General features: G+C 38.2%; 2 protein-coding genes across 2 annotated transcripts in view; both read right to left on the minus strand.

The window, feature by feature from the left end:
• Positions 1-23,759, minus strand: part of LOC122422125 — a 133,683-nt gene that overhangs the window by 44,364 nt on the left and 65,560 nt on the right. The window lies entirely within an intron of this gene.
• Positions 3,555-23,759, minus strand: part of ARSJ (arylsulfatase family member J) — an 84,386-nt gene continuing 64,181 nt past the window's right edge. Inside the window, exon 2 of the mRNA XM_043438388.1 lies at positions 3,555-5,081. Within this exon, the coding sequence (XP_043294323.1) occupies positions 3,683-5,081 (1,399 nt within the window). The 3' untranslated portion in view covers positions 3,555-3,682. The remainder of the gene's footprint in view (positions 5,082-23,759) is intronic.

Genomic DNA, 23,759 nt, shown 5'->3' on the forward strand with positions numbered 1-23,759 from the left:
ATTATATAAAAATTGCCTTCTGTTAGAGGTTTACAAGGCAAGCTAGGATTTTAAAAACTGTAAGAAAGTCTGCATAAATTGACCCCTTTAACCTTGTTTAACTTCACATTTCCCAAACTTGTTTTTTCTCAGAACTCTTTTTTAATGTAATAATAACTCTATCTTTGATGTTATAAGATGCCATCTATTTAAGACAACTCGTTAATTTATGTACCACTAAGAAAGGAAAACACTGACAGTCTGCCTTTGATTTTTAAGACTCATTTAAATATACAGTGACAAAGCACAAACTCAAGAAATAGTACTTTATTCTACATAATGAAATGGAAATATGTATTCTAGTAATGAAAAATTAAAAATTTTAAAAGTTGTATTATTGTCCATTTTAGTAATTTTGGTATGTCTATCAATTATTTTCTAGATTTCCATACACTGTCAGAAGCTGTCCTTTGAATTCTGATATAAACACATTTAATAGTATACTACGATACCACTTTGAGAGTCCCTCGAGAGTCTCTTGGACAGCAAGGAGATCCAACCAGTCCATCCTAAAAGAAATCAATCCTGAATATTCATTGGAAGGACTGATGCTGAAGCTGAAACTCCGATACTTTGGTCACCTGATGCAAAGAACTGACTCATCTGAAATTACCTTGATGCTGGGAAAGAATGAGGGCAGGAGAAGAAAGGGTGACAGAGGAAGAGATGGTTGGATGGCATCACTGACTTAATGGACATGAGTTTGAGTAAGCTCTGAGAGTTGGTGATGGACAGGGAGGCCTGGAGTGCAGCAGTCCATGGGGTCACAAAGAGTTGGACACGACTGAGTGGCTGAACTGAACCGACCATACCACCTCATGGGCTTTCCAGGCAGCTCCATGGTAAAGAATCTGCCTGACAATGCAGGAGCCACAAGAGGCACAGGTTTGATCCCTGGGCACAGGAAGAGCCCATGGAGAAGGAATGGCAAGAAACTCTAATATTCTTGCCTGGGAAATCCCTTGGACAGAGGAGCCTGGCGGGCTACAGTCCACGGGGTCTCAAAGAGTCAGACATGATTTAGCAACATTAAAACAACAACAATATCACCTCATACATTTCTTTTTATTAACTTGATTTTTATTAGAGTACAATTGATTACAAAGTTATGCTGGTTTCTGCTGTATAGCAAAGTGAATCAATTATACATAAACATATATCTGTTCTTTTTTAGATCTTTTCCCCCATATAGGTCATTACAAAGTATTAAGTAGAGTTCCCTCTGCTATACAGTAGGCCCTCACTGCTTATCTATCTTATACATAGTAGTGTATATATGTCAATCCCAATCTTCCAATTTACCCCTCCCCTCACTCTTTCCCCCTTGGTAACCCTAAGTTTTTTGCCTACATTTGTGACTCTATTTCTGTTTTGTAATAAGTTCATTTGTACCATGCTTTAAGATTCCATATGTAAGCAATATGATATGATATTTGTCTTTCTCTGTCTAATGCACTTCACTCAGTATGACAATCTCTAGGTTTGTCCATGTTGTTGCAGATGGCATTATTTCATTTTTTATGGCTGAGTAATATTCCACTGTTATCTCAAGAAAAAAAACAAGAAATGTGCATAATTTCTTTTATCACAGTTGTAATATCACACATCATAGTTCTAACTCTAGATTTTTCAAGTGTAAACACTTTGAGACTTACAGGTAGTGTCAGGAGAAAGCACCTTAAAGAGAACTCCAGGGCTGACGGGGACCACATCCACTTGTCCTCACTGATCACTCATGATAAACTTCACTACAGACCGTGCTCCTGTAATCTGCCTCATGATGTCTGCATGTGTGAATTTCAAACCAGATGTTTAACGACTCTAGGTAGGATCCATATTCTCACTTCTCGGTATCTTCCTGCCATGTTCACTTGGTGTAAAAGTAAGGTCATTATAAATCTTATTTATTAACAAGAGAACACTCTTCTCCTTGCAGCGGCCATGTGTAAACACTGCGTATTTGCAAAATCCATTTTATGTTACTATGTTTGTTAGCAAATCGTACTTTCATTTGCCTATTTGTAAAGACTTTTGTTTGTTAAAATGACAAATGTAATTCTATAGAGACATTAAATCAGAAAAGCCACACAATTTGCTGGTGCTAAAAATATGTCATTTTAATAATTAAGATACATAAATAAAGTGTTTATGATAGAAACAATAAAGTTGTCTCTCAATTCTATACAAACACTGAATTTCCAAGCAATTTGTAAGGAATATATTCATCTTCTTACATTCACAATAATGGTTGAACAATGATGTTTATCACTTTTTAATTTTTATATTCTATAAATTCACACACTATTAATTTATAGTATTACAGTGCTTGATAATCTTGACAATATGAAATAAAATTCTTCTAATGGTATGTAGAAAATAAAATAAAATAATTAAAATTCATTTGTATAACTTTATGAAAACAAAATAATTAATATTTTTTCTGTAAAAATAAATTATGTACTTTGTGTTGAAACACCATTCTATTAAAGTGTTTAGAAAATAGTTACATTCATGTTTTAGCAGTGTGCTGAAACATTCTTATTTGCCATTCTCTCATGCATGATAAAGTGAGGTGCAAGCTGTTCACATGTGAGAAAAACAGCTTATTTTTCACAGGAAAGGAAACAACGTATGAAATAGAATTCACTTAAAAAACCCAAGTGTCCTGTGATAGAAATACAAAAATTCACTAAGAAAAAAGCATTTTTCAAGGCCTTTGAGGTGATGCAACTTTTGACTAGGCTTCATCAAAGGTGGTTTTTAATCATGCTACCCTGTAAGTTCCATTAAATTGGCATGTCCATCAATTGCTGGTTAAAGGTCAATGCTATAATTTAAAACATAGTGTTTGGTCAACTGACTGAAGTACGACAGCTGAACTCTTCACTGACCACCTTTCATAAAGGAGCAAGAGAAACAAACATCTCCATTCTGCTTGAAGTGTGGCTCCCCACAGCAGCACCTTTGGCATGGAGCACAATTTCCATGGGGTAGCACAATATGAAAACTGTCTGATGCTGATGGCAGGGATCCGATTGAGCCAAATTTGCTGGTTCATCTAGAAACTGGTGAAAAACTCAGCACTGATTTAAGTTTAACCAGAGAGGAAAAATCCAACAAAGATCCAACAAAAATCCAACGGATCCAACAAAGGTCCGTCTAGTCAAAGCTATGATTTTTCCAGTAGTCATGTATGTATGAATGTGAAAGTTGGACTATAAAGAAAGCTGAGTGCTGAAGAACGGATGCTTTTGAACTGTGGTGTTGGAGAAGACTCTTGAGAGTCCCTTGAACTGCAAGGAGAGCCAACCAGTCCATCCTGAAGGAGATCAGTCCTGGGTGTTCATTGGAAGGACTGATGCTGAAGCTGAAACTCCAATATTGTGGCCACCTGATGCAAAGAACTGACCCACTGGAAAAGACCCTGATGCTGGGCAAGATTGAAGTCAGGAGGAGAAGGGGACGACAGAGGATGAGATGGTTGGATGGCATCACTGACTCAATGGACATGAGTTTGAGTAGGCACCGGGAGTTGGTGATGGACAGGGAGGCCTGGCGTGCTGCGATTCATGGGGTCGCAAAGAGTCAGACACGACTGAGGGACTGAACTGAACTGAACTGAAGACAGGAAAAAAATCTGTCCTTATCCACGAGAAATCCCTGAATGGCAGTTTGGAAACGAGCGTTCCTTCTGCTGTTTCTTCTTCGTCTTACTTTTCCTCTGCTTTTTCTCAGCCTTCTTTTTGCTTGGCTTCTTTTGCTTGCTTTCCTCTTTATACCATGGCCCCCAGACTCCCCCGTTGAGCCGAGGGTTACTTCTGGGGTCTTTGGGGGGGTACCTGACCGGCACCGCGGTTTTGTTGAACTGGGAGAGCCTGCGGAGGAGCTGCTTTACGATCCCGGGATACCGGCTGGAAAGGTCCACTCTCTCGTAGGGGTCGGCTGTGATGTTGAACAGCCACACGCTCTTGCCGGTTGACAAGGTAATGCGCTCGTTGTGCCATCGGTTCGGGCCCAGGTTGCTGAAGGACTGAGGGGGCACCCAGTCACTGTACCCCGGGTTCCCTGTGAGCAGCTTCCAGTGCTGCACCCTGATCGCGGACTGAATGGCCGTGTTCCAGATCCCATAGCCTGCAGCCCAAGAGCCGTTCTTCGCCTTGGTATAAATGGGGTCGATGTTGTGCAAGATGTCCACCCGGGGAGAACGAAGGCCTTCGCTTATGGTCTCCCAGACGTCATAGCCGTCCAGCTGAATGCTCTCGTCGATCTGCCCTTCAGCCAGTGAAATCAGAGTGGGGTACCAGTCCGTGATGTGCACAAGCTCCTTACACACGCTGCCCTTGTTCTTCAGGAGCGGGCTGTGCACGAAGCCAACAGCCCGGATCCCTCCCTCCCAATAGGTTCCTTTGCTCCCTCTGAGGGGCCAGTTGCTTCCTCCTGCTGTGGGCTGACCACCGTTATCTGAAGAGTATATGATAATGCTGTTGTTGTAGAAACCGTATGTCTTGAGAGCCAGGGTCACATTATTAATTGCTTCATCTAGGCAGGAAAGCATGGCAGCATACCTGCGTCGGTTTATGTTGACAATGGACCTGTAGTGTTCAAAATACCTCCCAGGGGCTTGCAGTGGAGAGTGCACAGCTTGGTAGGCAATGTATAAAAATATAGGCTTTCTGGGGTCATGGGAAGCTAAGATTTGCTGCACTCTCTGAGTGTACATCTGTGTGGAGTATATGCCGTTGTCGTAGTCCCAGGCAGCATTGTCATTTTCGTACAAGTCATAGCCACACATCCCAGGACTGTCACATTTGTAGTGTGTATAGTAATCGCCACTTCCCAAGAGGGAACCAAAAAAGGTATCAAATCCTCTCTTGGTGGGCATACATTCTTTTCTATAAAAACCCAAGTGCCATTTTCCAACCATATGTGTTGAATATCCAACCTCCTTCAGCTTCTGAGGTAGGGTTGCATTGTCCAGAGGTAAGCAGTTGGGCTGGGTAGGTCTTATGATAGAATGTTGAAGTCCGGTGTGTATCTGATACCTAACAAAAGAGTAAAAAAATGTGTCAGTGCAGGATAAAAGAGAGATTCCACAGAAAACAACGATTCTTCTATTAAATAATGTTTCTATGATGATAAATGCTACTGCAAATAAAATTGATCAATTCAGTATTTCTCCTGTTGACCCAAAAGTCCTGCCATAATTAGCTACACATTTAATATTTGAAATGAATTTTCACTTTAAATCAGTACTTTTGAAACTAAGATTTCATTACTTATTTCAAAGTCTTTTTAAAGTTCTTATAACAGAATTAATTTAAACAAACTTTAATCATTTGAATAATTATATGATTCACCAAACTAATGTGATAAAAGAAAGAATGTAAGTTTCAGAGTGTTTGTAACCAAGCAGGATTCTGTGGATCCTACCATACAGTTGAGCTCATTTCACATACCAGTAAGGCAATGCTCAAAATTTTTCAAGCTGGGCTTCAGCAGTACATGAATGGAGAATTTCTAGATATACAAGGTGGATTTAGAAAAGGCAGAGGAACCAGAGATTAAATTGCCAACACCCACTGGCTCATAGAAAAAGCAAGAGAATTTCAGAAAAAAAAATCTGCTTCATTGACTACACTAAAGCCTTTGGTTGTGTGCATCTGAACAAACTGTGGGAAATTTTTAAAGAGATGAGAATACCAGACCTGTCTCTTAAGAAGCCCATATGCAGGTCAAGAAGCAACAATTAGACATGGACATAGAACAACGGACTGGTTCAAAATTGGGAAAGTAGTATGACAAGGCTTGTCACCCTGCTTCTTTAACTTATGTGCAGACTGCATCATGTAGAATGCCGGGCTGGATGAATTAAAAGCTGGAATCAAGATTGCAGAGAGAAATATCAACAATCTCAGATATGCAAATATTACTATTCAAATGGCAGAAGGCAAAGAGGCACTAAGAACCTTTTGATGAGGGTGAAAGAAGAAAGCGAAAAGGCTGGCTTAAAACACAACATTCAATAAACTAAGATCATGGCATCTGGTCCCATAACTTCATGGTTAATAGATGGGGAAACAATGGAAACAGTTACAGACTTTATTTTCTTGGGCTCAAAAAATCACTGTGGACAGTGACTGCAGTCATGAAATTAAAAGATGCTTGCTTCTTGAAAGGAAACCTATGACCAATCCAGACAGCATATTAAAAAGCAGAGACATCACTTTTCCAACAAAGGTCCATATAGTCAAAGTTATGGTTTTTCCAGTAGTCACATATGAATGTGAGAGCTGGATCATCAAGAAGGCTGAGCACCGAAGAATTGGTGCTTTTGAACTGTGGTGCTGGAGAAGACTCTTGACACATGCCTTGGATTGCAAGAAGATCAGACCAGTCAATCCTAAAGGAAATCAACCCTGAATATCACTGGAAGGACTGATGCTGAAGCTGAAGCTCCAATACTTTGGCCACCTGATGTGAAGAGCCCATTCACTGGAAAAGGCCCTGATATGCTGTCAGACATGACTTAGTGACTCAAAAATAACAACAAGAAGGATCCTATGGGGCCTTCTCAGGACAGACCATGCTCCCCCTCCCCACCACCCTCCCCCTTCCATGTCCTCTCCTGCTTCTTATCTGTAGGAAAACTATACCCTACTAGGCCTTCCCCAAAGTCCAAAGGATATATTTAATCAAAGAAGTGAGAAAATGCAGAAACAAAGGAAAACATTCAAGTATGAAAAAATTATAACTTAGCCATTAAACAAAGTCAAAGAACTTTAGTTTCTCCTCAGTGGCCATAAATAGTATTCTGAGCTTTATCTTTTAGCTATTTTGTAGACTCTGAAATCCCTACCAGGTGGAAGAAGTTAACTATATGCTGACCACAAGCACAAAGAACCCAGACCAGCTGGAACCAGAAAGTTGAAGATGTTGGTTCCTGATTACATCACCATCAACCAATCAGAAGAATGTTCATCTTGGAGTTTGGGTCTTTTGAGCATTAGCTGCCTGGACTCCTTGCGTGGGGCCCTGCAATAAACACTTTTTCCTTCACCACAACTCAGTATCAGTAGATCAGCTTTACTGCACGCAGGTGAGGGGACTCAAGTCTGGTTTGGTAATATGCTGTTGTTGCTACTGTTATTTTTGGTCTAAAGAACTCACATTAGCTCCTAAATCATTTTTCTGAATAATTTATTTCAAGCTGGTTTGAAAGTACTAAAAATACATGTAAAATTATGTAAAAACCTCCTGTTTGTCAAAACCTGTTAAATCTCTGTAGTGAGAAACAGAACATCTCTGAATCACAATATATTGTTGTTGAAAAGCCATTTTAGAAAGTGTTTTAGCTAGTGCTAAGGAAAGATTACATTTTTCCAAAAACAGTAGGAAATGAATCCTTTCATATGCTTCCCACTGTCTCTTTTTAAGAAAATTACATTCACTTACAATTTAGTATAAGAAATCGATGTAACCTTTCTATACATTAAAATTAAATGTATGTTGATTTCCGGCATTGTTCTCTTCCCAAGGATATTTGCCAAGGGCTTTTATCCCCCCAGAGAATGGTTATTATCACATAAGTGTATGAATTTTCAACTGGGTCAAGATGTGCCCACTAGTTCATGCCATCTTAAAAGTGATTAATTCTATAGTTTATTATATAAGTTCAAAACAATTTTTGAATAGGAAATATAGACATTCTGAGAAAATGAAGTTTGCAAAAAGGGTTAGTGTAAAAATAAAAATATTCCTGGAATCAAATTACAAAGAGTTATATTGAGATAAAAAATAATTTAAAAAATTAATTGAACCTTAAAGTCCAACATGTTATATATGCCTTGGATTGACTAGTTTATTTTTAAATGTTCAAATGATAGTATAATGCAACTGTGAGTTCTTTCAAAGTGTCAACTGCAGTAACAGGCTGAAGGTTTATAGAAGCTGTAGTAATGTCCAGGCAGCATTCATATGGGCCCTGTCTACTCTGCTTATCATTTAGCTGTTGAAGTTCACAATGAATACAGTAATGAACTCCAAAGAAACAAGGTTTTAATAAATATAATTTAGTCCTAAATTCATAAAATATTATTGCTCTTGATAGTTTCTGATCCAGTTCAAGATCTAAAACGTTAACTTCTAAAACCACTAATTTTTGTATAAGCACATGACAAGTTGATAACACCTATCAATATAAACATTGAAGATATTTAAAAAGGTGAAATCTGTATGTTGTGAGACTGTGGGGAAGGATTTGTGGACATGGGGAAGGATTTCTACATAATTGTCTCATGTAGAAAATGTACTTGGCCAGACTATCTATTCAATTCATTGACCAGCTAACCAATTGAAGTTTTTCTAATTAAAACTGGGCACTTTTTTGCACCCAGTACTAAGGGCAAAGAGAACTGAGGCTTTTGGAAAGTGTAAAATACAGAAAATGTTCACACAAAAAAAAGAGTAGGAAAGAGGTCTGCTGCTTTCAGAAGATGGTACAGTGTTGGCAGACATAGAAGAGAGTACAGAGCTATTAATCAACTGTGTGGTTTCTGTCTTCTCCAGCATAGAATGGTTTTCATATTGGAAAATTCAGAATCAACAATATAAAGGTTTGGCAGCAGCTCCTAACAGAAGAGAGCTTTTAGGGAAGCTCCATCTTAAATGAGTTCAAGACTCTGGGACCAAATTGATGTTTGATGCACCATTAGAGGCAGGGGTTAAGGGTATGTTTTGTTTTGGGAGTCAGAGAAATCAGGGTTTGAATTTGTTCAACTGCTTATTAGCCGTGTGACTTTAAGCAGTACTTAACCCCCTTGATCCTCCATTTCTTCATCTGTAAAAGAGGGATAATAATACATATTGGATTGCTGTAGCCCTGAAAGAGAGCACAGAATCTGATAAGGTGAGTGCATTCAATAAATGATAGCTTTTACTATTATTAAGAGTTCTGAATCATGTTACTAACATATGTCTTTCAAGTTTTATAACTGACAGATCTTTCACATGCTTTATTGTGTTTAGTCCTTGTTACAACAGCGAGAAGTAGGATTGTTTACATTCATTTTATAGATGGGAGAATAGCGATACAGAGATATCCCCCCACCTCCTCCAATCTGCTTCACCAGGCTGTGATACGGATTCCTGAACAACACAGGCTAAACTGGATACTTTTCCTGTCTCCTCAAGAGTTAAGTCCAGCACTTCTTAAAAAGTCAAGGAGCAGAGGAAAGATACTGTCAGTCTTGGGAAGTTAATCTAACTTTCTAATTAAAGATAGGAAAAAATTATAAACCAAATAGTGAGGCTTATGCTGATCCTAGAAAATTTGAGAATGTATTTTTAAGTAGATAATTTTTGAGCATTTTTCTTTTAAAGCAAGTTCTGCTGCTGCTGCTAAGTCGCTTCAGTTGTGTCCGACTCTGTGCAACCCCATAGACGGTAGCCCACCAGGCTCCCCCATCCCTGGGATTCTCCAGGCAAGAACACTGGAGTGGGCTGCCATTTCCTTCTCCAATGCATGAAAGTGAAAAGTGAAAGTGAAGTTGCTCAGTCATGTCCGACTCCTAGAGACTCCATGGATTGCAGCCCACCAGGCTCCTCCGTCCATGGGATTTTCCAGGCAAGAGTACTGGAGTGGGTTGCCATTGCCTTCTCCTTTAAAGCATATCAGGTAGGGTCAAAAAGAAAAGTCCTGCCAAGTTAGCTTCATTTTCTTTTTAAAAAGGAGGAGAATTAAGAAAATAGCTTAGGAAAATGATTTTGTTGTTGTTTTGTTGCTAAGTTGTGTCTGACTCTTTTGCAAACCCCTGGGCTGTAGCCCACCAGGCTCCTCTGTCCATGGGATTTCCCAGGCAAGAATACTGGAGTGGGTTGCCCTTTCCTTCTCCAGGGGCCCTTCCCAACTGAGGATCAAACCTGTGTCTCCTGCTTAGCAGGTGAATTCTTTACCACTGAGCCACCTGGGAAGCCCCAGGAAAATGATAGGCATTTGAAAAGTCTGCCCTTGATTCTTTCCTTATAAAATAATGGAAAATCAACTGGATGACAGCCCTGAATATTCACAATGAGGATGATCTTATTCTTTCATATCAGTTAATTGCAAAGAGAAAATTTTCATTAACATGATCTTCTCTGGTTTCCACAACTGTGTGGAACAGGCAGGGGGGTTCCATTTATTAATTCCATCTAACAACAACAACAATAAAAGGATGCTGAAACTCAGAGTAATTTAGTGGCTTTCCTAAGTTTTATAGCTGTAAGTTTTGAGTTATGTACTGGAATCCAGACTTTGGGCTTTGGAAACTTTCTAGTGTATACTCACAGCTACAGTTAGACCCATGTAAAGTCTGGATTAATCTATCTGCATTAATCTTCAATACTTACTCATTTCCTTAGTTAAGCAGTATTATTGAGTGTATAATGTGTGCCAGGAATTAAGTTTTTGTTTTGCTTTGTTTCCCCCCTACTCCCAGAGCTGTTATATTCAGTCGGTTGTAAGTAAAGATCCTACTAGCGATGAAGGTATGAGTTCTCTGAACCCTGGGAATGGGGGGAGTCAGCACCATCAGTCATGGAGAACAGCACTGAATGTTAACATCTTTTCCTTTTTTCAGGAAGGAGATGGCTGGGATCTAGGGGAGTTCTTGATAAGAGTTTTTGGCTTGTCAGTGACATTGACTTGGCAACAACCAACTGGAAGGCCAATCAGATAATTGTTCAAAAGAATTACAAGATAGCACATTGATCAACATTAACTAACTGGCTGAGAATTCCTAGTCTGGAAGGTAGTTTCTGAAACAGCACAACTGGACCCTTTCTTTGGCTTCAACTCACAGATTATTATTATCCACCATTTGAATAAAGAAATAGAAGACATGTTTATTATCTAGGAGGAATAGTTAAAAGTGGATAATGAAGATTCAAAGTAATCTAAGTGACCTGAAATGTTGTTGAAACAAATACAATAAAATATACATAGAAAGTTAAGGAAGGGCTTAAAGACTGAAAAAGAATGTATCAAAAATATGTAGAATCCTGAATTAAGGGAGTCTTAATGGGCCAACTCTGGGAAAATGCAAGCATCAAAATAAACAGTGTTAGTAATAAACTGCACCCACAGACTAGGATAGGAAACCCTGAATTCAAATAGGAAAAGTTTGATATGTAATGTGATATAAAAGTACCTTCCCACAAAACACTTATTAATTGTATATATGGAAAAGAGTAAACACAGTGGAAGTGCTCAATTAACACATTAATCAAATGATCAAAGTTAACATCATCAGTAATCAGGAGAGATCAACATCTTGTGCCAGCAGATGAGATGCAGTGAGAAGAACATCTACAGTGTTGATTCTACAGTGTTCTACTCGAAAGTACACAATCTGAATCTAATCCTCAGTAAACATCAGGCAAAACCAAACTGAGGGACATTCTACAAAATAACTTGCCTAAAATTCTCAAAAGTATCAAGATTATATAAGGCAAACGAGGACTAAGAAACTTCCAGTTTGAAAGAGACTGAGGAGTCATGATGAATAAATGAAATAGGTGATTCTGAATTGGAATGTTTACAATAAGAACACGGTTGGAGAACTGGCAAAACCTAAATGCAGTCTGAAAACTAAATGTGAATAATAGTGTTTTCATGTTCTTGATAGCTGTGTTTTGGATAATGGGTAACTATCTTTGTAGGACATACACAATAAAGTGCTAGATATGATGGGGCATCAGGTTGGCAATTAACTCTCAAATGGTTCAGGAAAAAAAAGCTATTTATGTTGTTCTCTACTTGAAGATGTTCTATAAAAACAAGATGGTTTCAAAATTTTTAAAAAGTAAGAAAATGTAAACAAAAGGCATTACATGTTAATTTTAAAAAGTCAACCGCCTACATGTTAGTTACATACTACTATGTAAATAACTGTGGAAAGCTGAATCTATCAGACTATGAATTTAATAGAAAGCAAAAAAGATAAATAAGAGCTCAAGTATATATACTGTACTATTTTATTAATTATAATAATTATAGAAATGTATACAAAATAGAAATTAAATTAGATGAGGTAAAAATAAATATAAATAGAATTTCTTGCATTTCTTCTTGCATTCTAATGAATTATCCCGCATTGCTCTAGGGTGTCAGGACTACATTTGCAGATCACTGATATAGAAAGGAGATTGTAGACAGATGAAAAGCAAAAACACAGATTTTTTAAGGCTACTGAAGTAGTTTGGGTCAAAGATGATGGTAGCCTGGACTACCATCTAGTGGCAGTAAAAATGGAAGTGGATAGATCAAATGTATGCTTTGGACTTAGAACTTTAGGGCTAAATCAGTGAGGGAAGGGTGATGGAAGGACAAAGGAGGAAAAATCAAGAATGACTTCTAGATTTGTGGCTTTCAGAACATGGGGAATGGTAGATGGACCATCTGGTCTCTGTTTCTGTACTATATAATTGGGACTAATGGGTAACAAACAGTACAAGGAGGCAGATTTCAACCCAAAGCAGAAAAAAAAAAAATTCTAAGAAAGAAAAGAAACAAACACCAAAAAAATCTACCAAAGATTCTATAAAAGGCACACCTGAACTGGAAAAGAAGTACTAAGTGACACTTAAGGGTCCTTCTAGAAAAATTCATGGGTCAAGGACTACAGCTTAGCATTTCCATAAAGAATTCCATATAAGCTCAAAGCAGCTTTACAAAACCAAGTTTATATTATGTACAGACAACTGACAAAGAAGTTTCCACAATGTATCAATATATATTTAACTTCTTTTGAACAATATAAAGTTAGATTAAAAGATAGGTTTTTCACATAATATATTCTGAATACACACTGTAATCATGTTTGCTAAAAAATAAACTAATTTTGAAATTTAGTGGACTTTTTTTGTCTCCATCTGGCTACCATGTGAAGAAAATTTCATATGAACAATAGTAAAACTAGAGTTGATGCCAAATCTCCTTAAATCTACAACCACGATTCTCACTTTCCACCAACTTAAAAGAAAAGAGCTATGTGGACCTTTCAGCATGGAATTAGAATACATGAAGAATTTTGTAATTTTTAAAAATATTAATTTATGTTATTGAGTGCTGGCAGTGGCAGTAATTTTTGAATTCTCTTTTCTAGAAAATGTCTTAATTTTAAAATAATCCAGTATTATTATTTTAATCCAGTTACACATTTAATGTAGCCTTATAAGTACAAATACAACGATGAAAGAAATGAATCCTAATAGTTTCATGAAGATTCTAAAGTCCAGGATGATTATAGGGTACAAAAGCAGCCAGTAGTGTAGTAAGAAATCAAAGGGAAGGAGACAGTACAACTGATCACAGTTTATGAATCAAATGTCACACAGATATGTATGTTAGAAATATACAACTTATTTTCCATATTCTGAAATTCCTTCCAAGTGACATCCTTTCTTTTGTCTCAAAGAGTGTAACTATTTATAGGCGTTAATTTCATTGTTTAGTACTTGCATCTTTAGGTGGAGGGTGATGGTGGGGGAGGGGTGTCATACCAAGTCTATGCCTTGTTCTTCATCTCATGGACAAACATCTTCTTGTTTATGAGATGAAAACTCAGCACAGTTTAGATGAATTACTTATTTACCACTCTTCTACCCATGAGTCAGACATTGCTGGTTCTGGGGATGACAAAGTTGAGTAAGATGGGTCCTGCTCTCAAGGAACTCAGTCTACATAAGATACATATAACAATGATCACGGCTGGAGTAAAAGCTACAACAGACAACCACAGCATTCTCTGGGTACTCACAGCAGGGTCAGGGAATGCTCCAAGAAGGGGCCATGTTAGATCTGAGTGTAATCATAGGAGTATCTGGGTGAATTTGGGAGAAGGACAGATATTTAAAATGCAACAACATGGACAAAAGCAGTTTCACAAAGGAACATGACTCATGATTCTTGAGGGAGGAGGAGCCATCCAGGTAAAGGGCTGAAAGGGAGGCAAAGAGAGAGTTTCAGCAGGAGAAGCATGATGTTCAAATACAAAAAGGGAGAGAGTTTGGCCCTCTGAGAACACAGATTCAGACATAAATTGGCAGGAGATGAGGGTATATAGACAAGTAGGTTCCGAATTCCAGAGAGTGGTTCTACAGCCTCCAGCTCTGCGAAGGCTTTAGTACTTAATGGAGTGCTCACAGGAATCCAGAGAAATGTTTCTGAAAAGAGAATAACATAATAATGAGTTTTGCATTATAAAAAGCACTCTGGTTGTAGTGGGAAGAATGCATTGGAATGGAACAGGACTTAAGCAAGGGGATTTGCACTAATCTAAGAGATAAAAGTTGATAGTCAAAGCGAAGATGGGTAACAGAAAGAATGAGAGAAGAAGATTAGAGATTTTAAAGAGGGACTTTTAATAGGGTTACAGGCCATATGTGAGAAGCATGGGAGAGAGAAATGTTGAGAATGAGTCCAGAATGTCTGATCAGGGTGGCTGAGGGAAAAGAAGCTTCTTGCACTAAGAAATCCTTGAAGGGGAGCAGGAATGAGTGGCAAGATGGTGAATCCTGCTCTGCATCACACTGGAGGCACCTATAAGATACCATCTGGAAGTTTATAGGATGAAACAACCAAGATTTGAGACTCATTAGCATATAGGTCAGAGAAGGCAATGGCACCCCACTCCAGTGCTCTTGCCTGGAAAATCCCATGGACGGAGGAGCCTGGTGGGCTGCAGTCCATGGGGCTGCAAAGAATCGGACACGACTTCACTTTCACTTTCACTTTTCACTTTCATGCATTGGAGAAGGAAATGGCAACCCGCTCCAGTGTTCTTGCCTGGAGAATCCCAGGGACGGGGGAGCCTTGTGGGCTGCCATCTGTGGGGTCGCACAGATTCGGACACGACTGAAGTGACTTAGCAGCAGCAGCAGCATATAGGTCATACGTGAATTCACCACAGCACGTGACACCATCTAAAGACAGAATAGAGACTGAGAGCCGAGGAAATACCAACATTTAGAATTAAAGCAAGGAGCACCAGGGAAAGTCTGAGATGAAACAGCTACGGGGTGAACTAGAGTAGCAGAGGGGAGTTAGAATCACCTATTTAACAGAGTCATAGCATTCCATACTGTGAAAGAGCCAAAGAAGGTGGGAATTGAGCAGGGTCACTGGATTTCATGAGCGTGTGTGACCTGTTAAATAATATTTTAATAGAATGGTGTGGGAAGAAGGCCAGATTTTTGTAAGCTGAGACATGACTGGAAAAGTGAAAATGTCTAGATGGTGAGCACAGATTGCTTCAAGACTATAAATGAAAAAGAAAAAATAAAAGAACATGTGTGGCTCTAAGCACTGACATGGGTAAGTGCATATGATGTACTGCTGAGTGAGTGCAAGAACATCTGCCTACAGAAGAATATCTTACTGCATTATTATCTGTTTACAATAAAAAGTATTTAAGTTCCATGAGGGCAGGGACTATTCATTGCTGTATCTCCACCACCTAAAATAATACTTGGTTCATAATAGGATCTCAGTAAGTATTTTTTTGAATGAGTGAATGAATAAGTATACATGTGTATGTATTCACTGAGAGAGATAAAGAAAATGTAAGATACACACCAAACCCTCAGACATGATTATTTCCAGGGGATAATAATTGTGGAAGAAGAAGCAGCTGTCACTTTCTGTTACATAAATTTATATATAGATGAAATCCAGATGAATCGGTTTCAAAATAACTAGCTTATTCTACTAGGATTAATTATTAATATGGGACTAATTTTACCAAGGCATTAGTTAGCCTTGGTAAATAAAAAAAGAAATCTAAATGCCAGTTGAATGGAAACACTCATTCATTTTATCAAGGAATTATCTTTTCAGTAAGGACATCTACTTGGGAGATTACTTTTAGAACAGAAGAAAGAGGATGGTATGTGCTAAATGAATTCTGTGCTCATAGTGACCCCACAGACTACAGCCCACCAGGCTCCTCTGTCCATGAGATTTCACAAGCAAGAATACTGGAGTGGGTTGCCATTTCCTTCTGCAGAGAATCTTCCAGACCCAGGGATTGAACCCTCTCTACTGCACTGGCAGGCAGATTCTTTACCACTATTCCACCCGTGTCTCCTTTTACTAAACAAGGAAAAGGATAACTTATCACATAATTTTAAAAACTCAAGCCTATGAATGGTCTTTGCTGGTCATCAGAGCCTGCTGTTTATCCTTGGAATTGCCTTGCTCCAAGGCAATTTTCCTGGTCTCCTAAAACACATGGCTGCAGGTCTCACCGTAAGTGGTTTCCTTCTGAAAACATTCTTTATACTCTCATCTATAGTGTATGTAAATTCTTGTTAGTTTCCATCAAAAAATAAGCTTCGTCCCTAACTAAAGAGACTTTGCCATGACCCCTTTTTCCTGTGTTATCTTTTGGATGTATTCCTTTTAAAGAAATACTGGACTTTCTATACTTCATTATTAAAAAAAAAAGTTTAAAACATAAATTAAAGACTATCAAACATTTAACTAAATGAACATTCACTTATATAGTTAATTGATTCCTTATCTGCAAAATTATTTACAGAGTAAAATTTAACAGGGAACTCCAGAGTGCATTTAAAATAATTTAACTTACAGAGACTTTTTCAAGGACACATGTATTCCATAAAGCAAAGTGTACCCATACTGTCAAAATAAAATTTCTATTTTTCTTGCTATTTTCACTACTACCACAGAGTATTATTAAATCAATGTAGAAAAATGTGATTTATCTCCTCTGTTCTAAACAGAAAATGTGCTTAGAGGTGTAGAACAAAGAGTAGCTTAAATATTAAACCACATTTCATGCTACCAGTTTTGCCCTAGAGGCAGGATGTGTTAAAGAAAATATCTTTAGCTAATATTTTGCTGATATTAGCAGAAATTTTCAAGGTAAAATACAGCTTCCTTGTAAAAAAATCTTTTAATTTTTTTTTGAAAATATGATCTATTCACTTTTCTCTGTATTTATCAGTTCATCATTTAGTTAATTCTTCTGGAAATAAGACTGCCATATATTCAAATGTTGGTAAAGTTCAACATTTTCTTTATGGTTCTGACTTTCGGAAAAAAAAATTAGAACTTGATACTTCTGTTCACCAAGTGTCTTCTGTAGAAACTGGACCAATAAAAATGTGGTAACATTCTTGCATCTTTGAGCAGGATTACCTCCTCCTATCCATGGTTTGCAGATGGTAATTGCAGCCATGAAATTAAAAGACGCTTAGTCCTTAGAAGGAAAGTTATGACCAACCTAGATAACATATTAAAAAGCAGAGACATTGCTTTGCCAACAAAGGTCTGTCTAGTCAAGGCTATGGTTTTTCCAGTGGTCATGTATGGATGTGAGAGTTGGACTGTGAAGAAAGCTGAGGGCCAAAGAATTGATGCTTTTGAACTGTGGTGTTGGAGAAGACTCTTGAGCGTCCCTTGGACTGCAAGGAGATCCAACCAGTCCATCATAAAGGAGATCAGACCTGGGTGTTCATTGGAAGGACTGATGCTGAAGCTGAAACTCCAGTACTTTGGCCACCTCATGCGAAGTGTCGACTCATTGGAAAAGACCCTGATGTTAGGAAGTATTGGGGGCAGGAGGAGGGGGGGACGACAGAGGATGAGATGGCTGGATGGCATCACCAACTCGATGGACATGAGTTTGAGTAAACTCTGGGAGTTGGTGATGGACAGGGAGGCCTGGTGTGCTGTGATTCATGGGGTCGCAAAGAGTCGGACACGACTGAGCAACTGAACTGACTGACTGACGCGTGGTTTGGAATTCTCTTTCAAATAACTGAGTATCTTTGCACCTGAAGTTAGCCACACATGGTGAAAGTACTTCATGACAAACTCAAGTGTGTGTCATCAGTGTCTTAGCTGCAAGCCATAGCTTGCAGTGGCTCCGCAGAGAAAATGACGGCAGTCTTCAGAAAAGTTCACAAATTCAGTTTAACAAGAACTAAGTTTATGAGGAATTTACAATATTCCAGGCACTGAACAGTGGAGGAAACAGAAAGGATAGTGAGAACTTATGATAAATAACTCTATGGGGCATTTATGATATACTAAGTATCAAAAGTAGAGGATGATTTTTCTGTTTTAGGGAAGTTTAGCAAAGAATATACTTGATAACTCCTCAAGGCAGTTGGTTTACTGCACTTTCAATAAATTAGCATTATTTGTAAAGAAAGTTTGTCATTCTGTTGTAAAGCAGTTGCAACTGAAGGTAAAGACAATTACTGAGTAAAATTTTCGTCAATTGGTATGCGTAAATTCTCAAGGCTAGAGCCGTGTATTTTCCTGTAGCCATCATTAGAAATAGAACACAGACACCAACTGACATGTATTAAAAACATGTATTAAATATTTTCTTTCCTAGAAGATGAATTTATGGACTTCTAATCTGTCTGTGGCTTTGCCCTTTATTGGTGTCTTTTCTAACAGTGACAACTATTGATTCTGTCCCAAACACAGATATTGAACTATTTTAAATAGCTTAGGATATATTATTAAAGTGGCAGTATTAACAACCAATTAGTGCTGGCAGATAAAAAAGTGGAATGGATATTTTATATTCTGAGGTTTTGAACTTTGTAAGTAGTTAAATGAAAGAAATTTAGCAAATTTAAATAGACTCCCTTGCCCTAATCATTCTTATAGATCATCCTTCTTGTATCTACCCCATGTATACGAATAAGGTTACAACTGACTTAATTTCATATAATAACTTCTTTGATTCAGTTTTTTCCTTTGTGTAGAAAAATACCCAGAGTATTTGCTAAATTATTCTTAAGAAGTTCTAGTATGCTTGAAATACTTCATAGTAATAAATAATTCTAAAAATTGGAGATAGAAAAGAAAAATAAACATGCCCTGAAGACCCTCTACACAGGTTTTTGGTTTTTTTCTTTTTTGGTTAAGATTATAGACAATAAAATACAGAAACCATACAGTAAATTGTAAAATGTTACACAAATGTTGGGCTTCCCAGGTGGCTCAGTGGTAAAAAATTGGCCTGCAACGCAGGAGCCACAGGAGAGGTGGGTTTGATCCTTGGGTTGGGAAGATCCCTTGGAGTAGGAAATGGCAACCTATTCCAGTATTCTTGTCTGGGAAATCCCATGGACAGATGAGGCTGACGGGCTCCTCCATGGGGTTGAAAAGAGTCAGACACAACTGAGAACAGGCATACACATGTTAATTATAACCATTATTATATCTTCTCTCTTCTATGCATTTCCTGTCCATGAACTCCTTAACTCCACATCCTTCTCCCACTGCTCTGCTGTGTGCAAATGATGAAACCAAGCAAAGCAAAAGATAATGTCATCATTTGGGATGAGGGAATTACTGTCTTGCCCACTGGCTTTCTTCCTGACAGTCAGATTGGAAATTCCAATAGTCAAACTGAAGTTCACCCCATGTGGTTGCTTATTTTCAACCTTACTTGACTAATTTGTCAATTCCTTTAAATGTCTATAGAGTAATGCAAAGAAATCATTCACATTGATTTACAGGGAAACCCATGTGCCAAGTACTCAGTTTTACTTTTATAAAATAAATGTTCTGAATAGAGACAGTCTTGTAAGAAGAAGGATTTGTTGTTGTTCAGTTGCTCAGTCGTGTCTGACTCTTTGCGACCCCATGGACTGCAAAACACAAGGATTCCCTGTCCTTCTCCATCTCCCAGAGCTTGCTCAAACTCATGTCCACTGAGTCAGTAATGCTCTGCCGCCTGCTTCTCCTCCTGCCTTCTATCTTTCCCAGCATCAGGGTCTTTTCCAGTGAGTCAGCTCTTCCCATCAGGTGGCCAAAGTATTGGAGTTTCAGCTTCAGCATCAGTCCTTCCGATGAGTATTCAGGATTGATTTCCTTTAAGATTGAGTGGTTTGATCTTCTTGCAAGTCCAAAGGACTCTCAAGAGTCTTGTCCAACACCACAGTTTGAAAACATCAATACTTCAGTGCTCAGCTTTCTTTATGGTCCAACTCTCATATTCATATATGATTACTGGAAAAACCATAGCTTTGACTAGACAGACCTTTGTCTGCAAAGTAATGTCTCTGCTTTTCAATATGCTGTCTGGGTTTGTCATAACTTTTCTTCCAAGGAGGAGGTGTCTTTTAATTTCATGGCTGCAGTCACCATCCACAATGATTTTGGAGCCCAAGAAAATAAAGTCTCACTCTTTCCATTCCCACCACCCCCCTTTATTTGTTTTATGAATGTTGAGTTTTAAGCCTACTTTTCTACTCTCCTCTTTCACTCTCATCAAGAGGCTCTTTAGTTCCTCTTTGCTTTCTGCCATAAGGGTGGTATCATCTCCATATCTGAGATTATTGATATTTCTCACTCTATTATGTTATTAGAGTGTTCAATATGTCATATGCTTATCAATAATTCTGTGATCTATTACTTGCCCTTGTCATTAAGGGTTATTTTACTTTAAATTTACTATCCTGTAAAACAACAGAGCTGAGGATTAAAATGGCAAATTCACTGCAAAGAATCTCTACTCACCAGTTTCCTCATTTCCATTTTATGCCTCAGTTTACTCAGTTGCTTCAGTAACCTGAAAATGAGGTTAACATTAGCACATTTCTCATTGAGTTCTTATGAGGATTAAAAAAGCTAGTATATGCAAAGTGCTTGGAGAAGGAAATGGCAACCCACTCCAGTATTCTTGCTTGGGAAACCCCACGGACAGAGGAGCCTGGCGGGCTACAGTCCATGGGGTCACAAGAGTTGGACACAACTTAGAGACTAAACCGCCACTGCTACCCCCACCATGCAAAGTCCTTTAAACTGTGTCTAGCACAGACAAACACAACAGAAAAAAATCAAAGGGTTCAGTGCAGTTACTAGAGTTTTGGCAGACTTAACACGTTCCCCAACCTTTGCTTGTTGTGTGGTCTCCAAGTAGTTACCACTTGTCAAATTTTGGTGTAGTAATCAAGAAGAGTGTCAGAAGTATCTAAAAATATGATTTGAATACATCTCCCTTTTTCAGCTATATACCTTTAAGAAACTAAGTTTTCTTCACATACTTCAAATATAACAATGAAAATCCAATTATCTTCTATTAAGTCAGGCATTAAAGAGAGCAGTAAAATTAAAAATAATGCTACCTTTCTCACTTCTTTTTAGAAGAGCATAGTTATAAAACTATCTTATTTATGTTAATATGTAATTGGTTTGTCATTTTAAAATAAATAAATATTTTAATAAATTCTCAGTTTTAATTTCTATTGTGGCAAGAATCAACAGAATTAACTCATATAAGCAAAAGACTTTGGAGTCTTCTTTGATTTTGGGGAGTGCAAAAGGGCCCTGAGGCCTAAAAAGTTTGAGAACCATTGATATCTTAATATTCTCTTTAATTATTCTATGATTGAAATTTTCTGAATAGATATATCAATCATTACCAAACTTAACTAACAAATACCTCTATGAAATAGTATTTTGTGGTAAAAAGAATAAAAGATTATGAGTAGAAATTCTAACACTGACTCCACTGTTAACTCTCTAGTAAAGTGAAAAAAATGATTTTTTAAAGCCAAAACAGTATGCCAGTTCTGGTAAAATTCAGTGGTGAAAATTTTCTGTATTGCTTTCTTCAGCTTCTGGAGTAGCTGGCTTTAGTTTTTCCAAAAAAAATTTAAGTAAGTAAAGAAAGAAAAGACTATTTTTCATGTCTGGGTTGCACTGAAGCGGAAAGGTATATTGTCCTAGGAAGAAGATGAAACTTAGCTGCGATCAGGGCTCAGTTCTAGGAAGAGATGACCACGAGACTGTGTGAACCCCTAGTAACGAACAGAACTCCTTGGGACACCATGGGTTACCACAAAGAGATAAAGTCAGTTTTAGGTAAATGAAATCTCAAAGAAAAGGGTAAAGCTGAGCATTAACAAACAGGATTGGCTAAAGTAAGTCAATTCTCCATGTGTCCACATCCGCTTCTTCAAAATGGAAAGAGAATACTTAACCTCACAGTATTATTAAAGACATTAAAATGAGTTTACCTAAGTAAAATGTCTATGTAAACTACAATGTGCTAAATAAATGGATATTTTAGAAGTAATAAGTGGAGCTCTGGATCTGTCCTCGGAACACAGGCTTTCAGGTCCTGCTCCATCACTTGGATCCATTGCTTACTCTTCCTATGCCTGAGTGCCCCCTCCCGCGTGAGGAGCACGGGTAGTTAGTGAGATGGAGAGCTAGAGAGATGGAAGAAACCTGTTGCTATGCAACATGACCCCACATTTTCAGAAAAGTTAGTAATGCCTCAGAAAAGCACTGGGAATCTTATGGAAAAAAGAGAGGGCAGAAGTTCACGGGTCAGCAACAAGAAGAGGAAGCTGGAAGCTGGACAGATACAGGAACACAGCCTAGGAAAGGCAGAGAAATGATGGGAAGGGGCTTGGCCAGCCCTGATTATGAAAGAGGCTGTGGATTATGGTTGCCTAAATGACTGCTCCAAATGACATCTGACACTCACTTAATATGATCAGAGTTGTAACACATGTCTTTCCCCTGAGGGTGCTGTGAAAGTTACATAAGATTATATGTGCAGAGGCCCTTTAATAAAGAATGAAGGATTATACAATTTCAGTGCTGCTGTGCTGCACTTAGTAGCTCAGTCATGTCTGACTCTTTGTGACCCCATGGATTGTAGTCGGCCAAGCTCCTTTGTCCATGGGGATTCTCTAGGCAAGAATACTAGAGTGGGTTGCCGTACCCTCCTCCAGGGGATCTTTCCAACCCAGAGATCGAACCCAGGTCTCCCACATTGCAGGTGGATTCTTTACTGTCTGAGCTACCAGGGAAGCCCTACAATTTCAGTAATCATTTTTAAGTAGTATAAGAACAAAACAGAGTCCTGTTGAAAAAATATTAAACTTCATCCTTATTCTAAAAGAATAAGATCGCTTACAGAATCCTGCAGATAGCTCTCATACAGACAACCTGGGTGTTGAAATAGCTTTGCATCTAACAGGATTCAAGCTCTGTAAAGTGAGTATTGTCATGTTTTATTAAAGATTTCTAGTAGGAACTAGAAACATACAGTTCTATGGAAAGGAAGCACTTCCTTCTGTATACTGAACACTTTGTTCTATACCCCTTTGCATTTTAATAAAGAGAAAGTAACTTGATATTCCCATGTATAAAAGCCAACAGCTAGTTTCTGGGAGTTAGAAGAAAATGATCCTACCATTCTGCCAAAGATCAAAATTATTCTCTAGATCTTGTAACAGGGCAGTTTCAGTATGAATGGTAAGGCTTCTATAGAATGTTAATGTTTACATCAATGTTCAAATCTCATAAAATACTCTTTATAAGAGTGTTCAGTAGCTACTGGATACAGGTGAGCACACAAAAGAAAAAAAAAAAGTCATTCAGTCATGTCTGACTCTGCGACTCCATGGACTGTAACACACCAGGATCCTCTGTCCATGGAATTTTCAGGCAAGAATACCGGAGTGGGTTGCCATTTCCTTCTCCAGGGGATCTTCCTGACCCAGGGACTGAACCCAGGTCTCCTGCATTGCAGGCAGATTCTTTATTGTTTGAGACACCAGGGAAGTCCTGAACACAGGTGAGCAAGCAAAGTACACATTTATAAAACAAGGCAGCAAACATGAAAATTACTCAGGATCACTTGCAAAATCACTGTGCATTACAGACTACCGAT

This window comes from Cervus canadensis, chromosome 19 (assembly GCF_019320065.1).
Source record: "Cervus canadensis isolate Bull #8, Minnesota chromosome 19, ASM1932006v1, whole genome shotgun sequence".
Taxonomy (NCBI): Eukaryota; Metazoa; Chordata; class Mammalia; order Artiodactyla; family Cervidae; genus Cervus; species Cervus canadensis.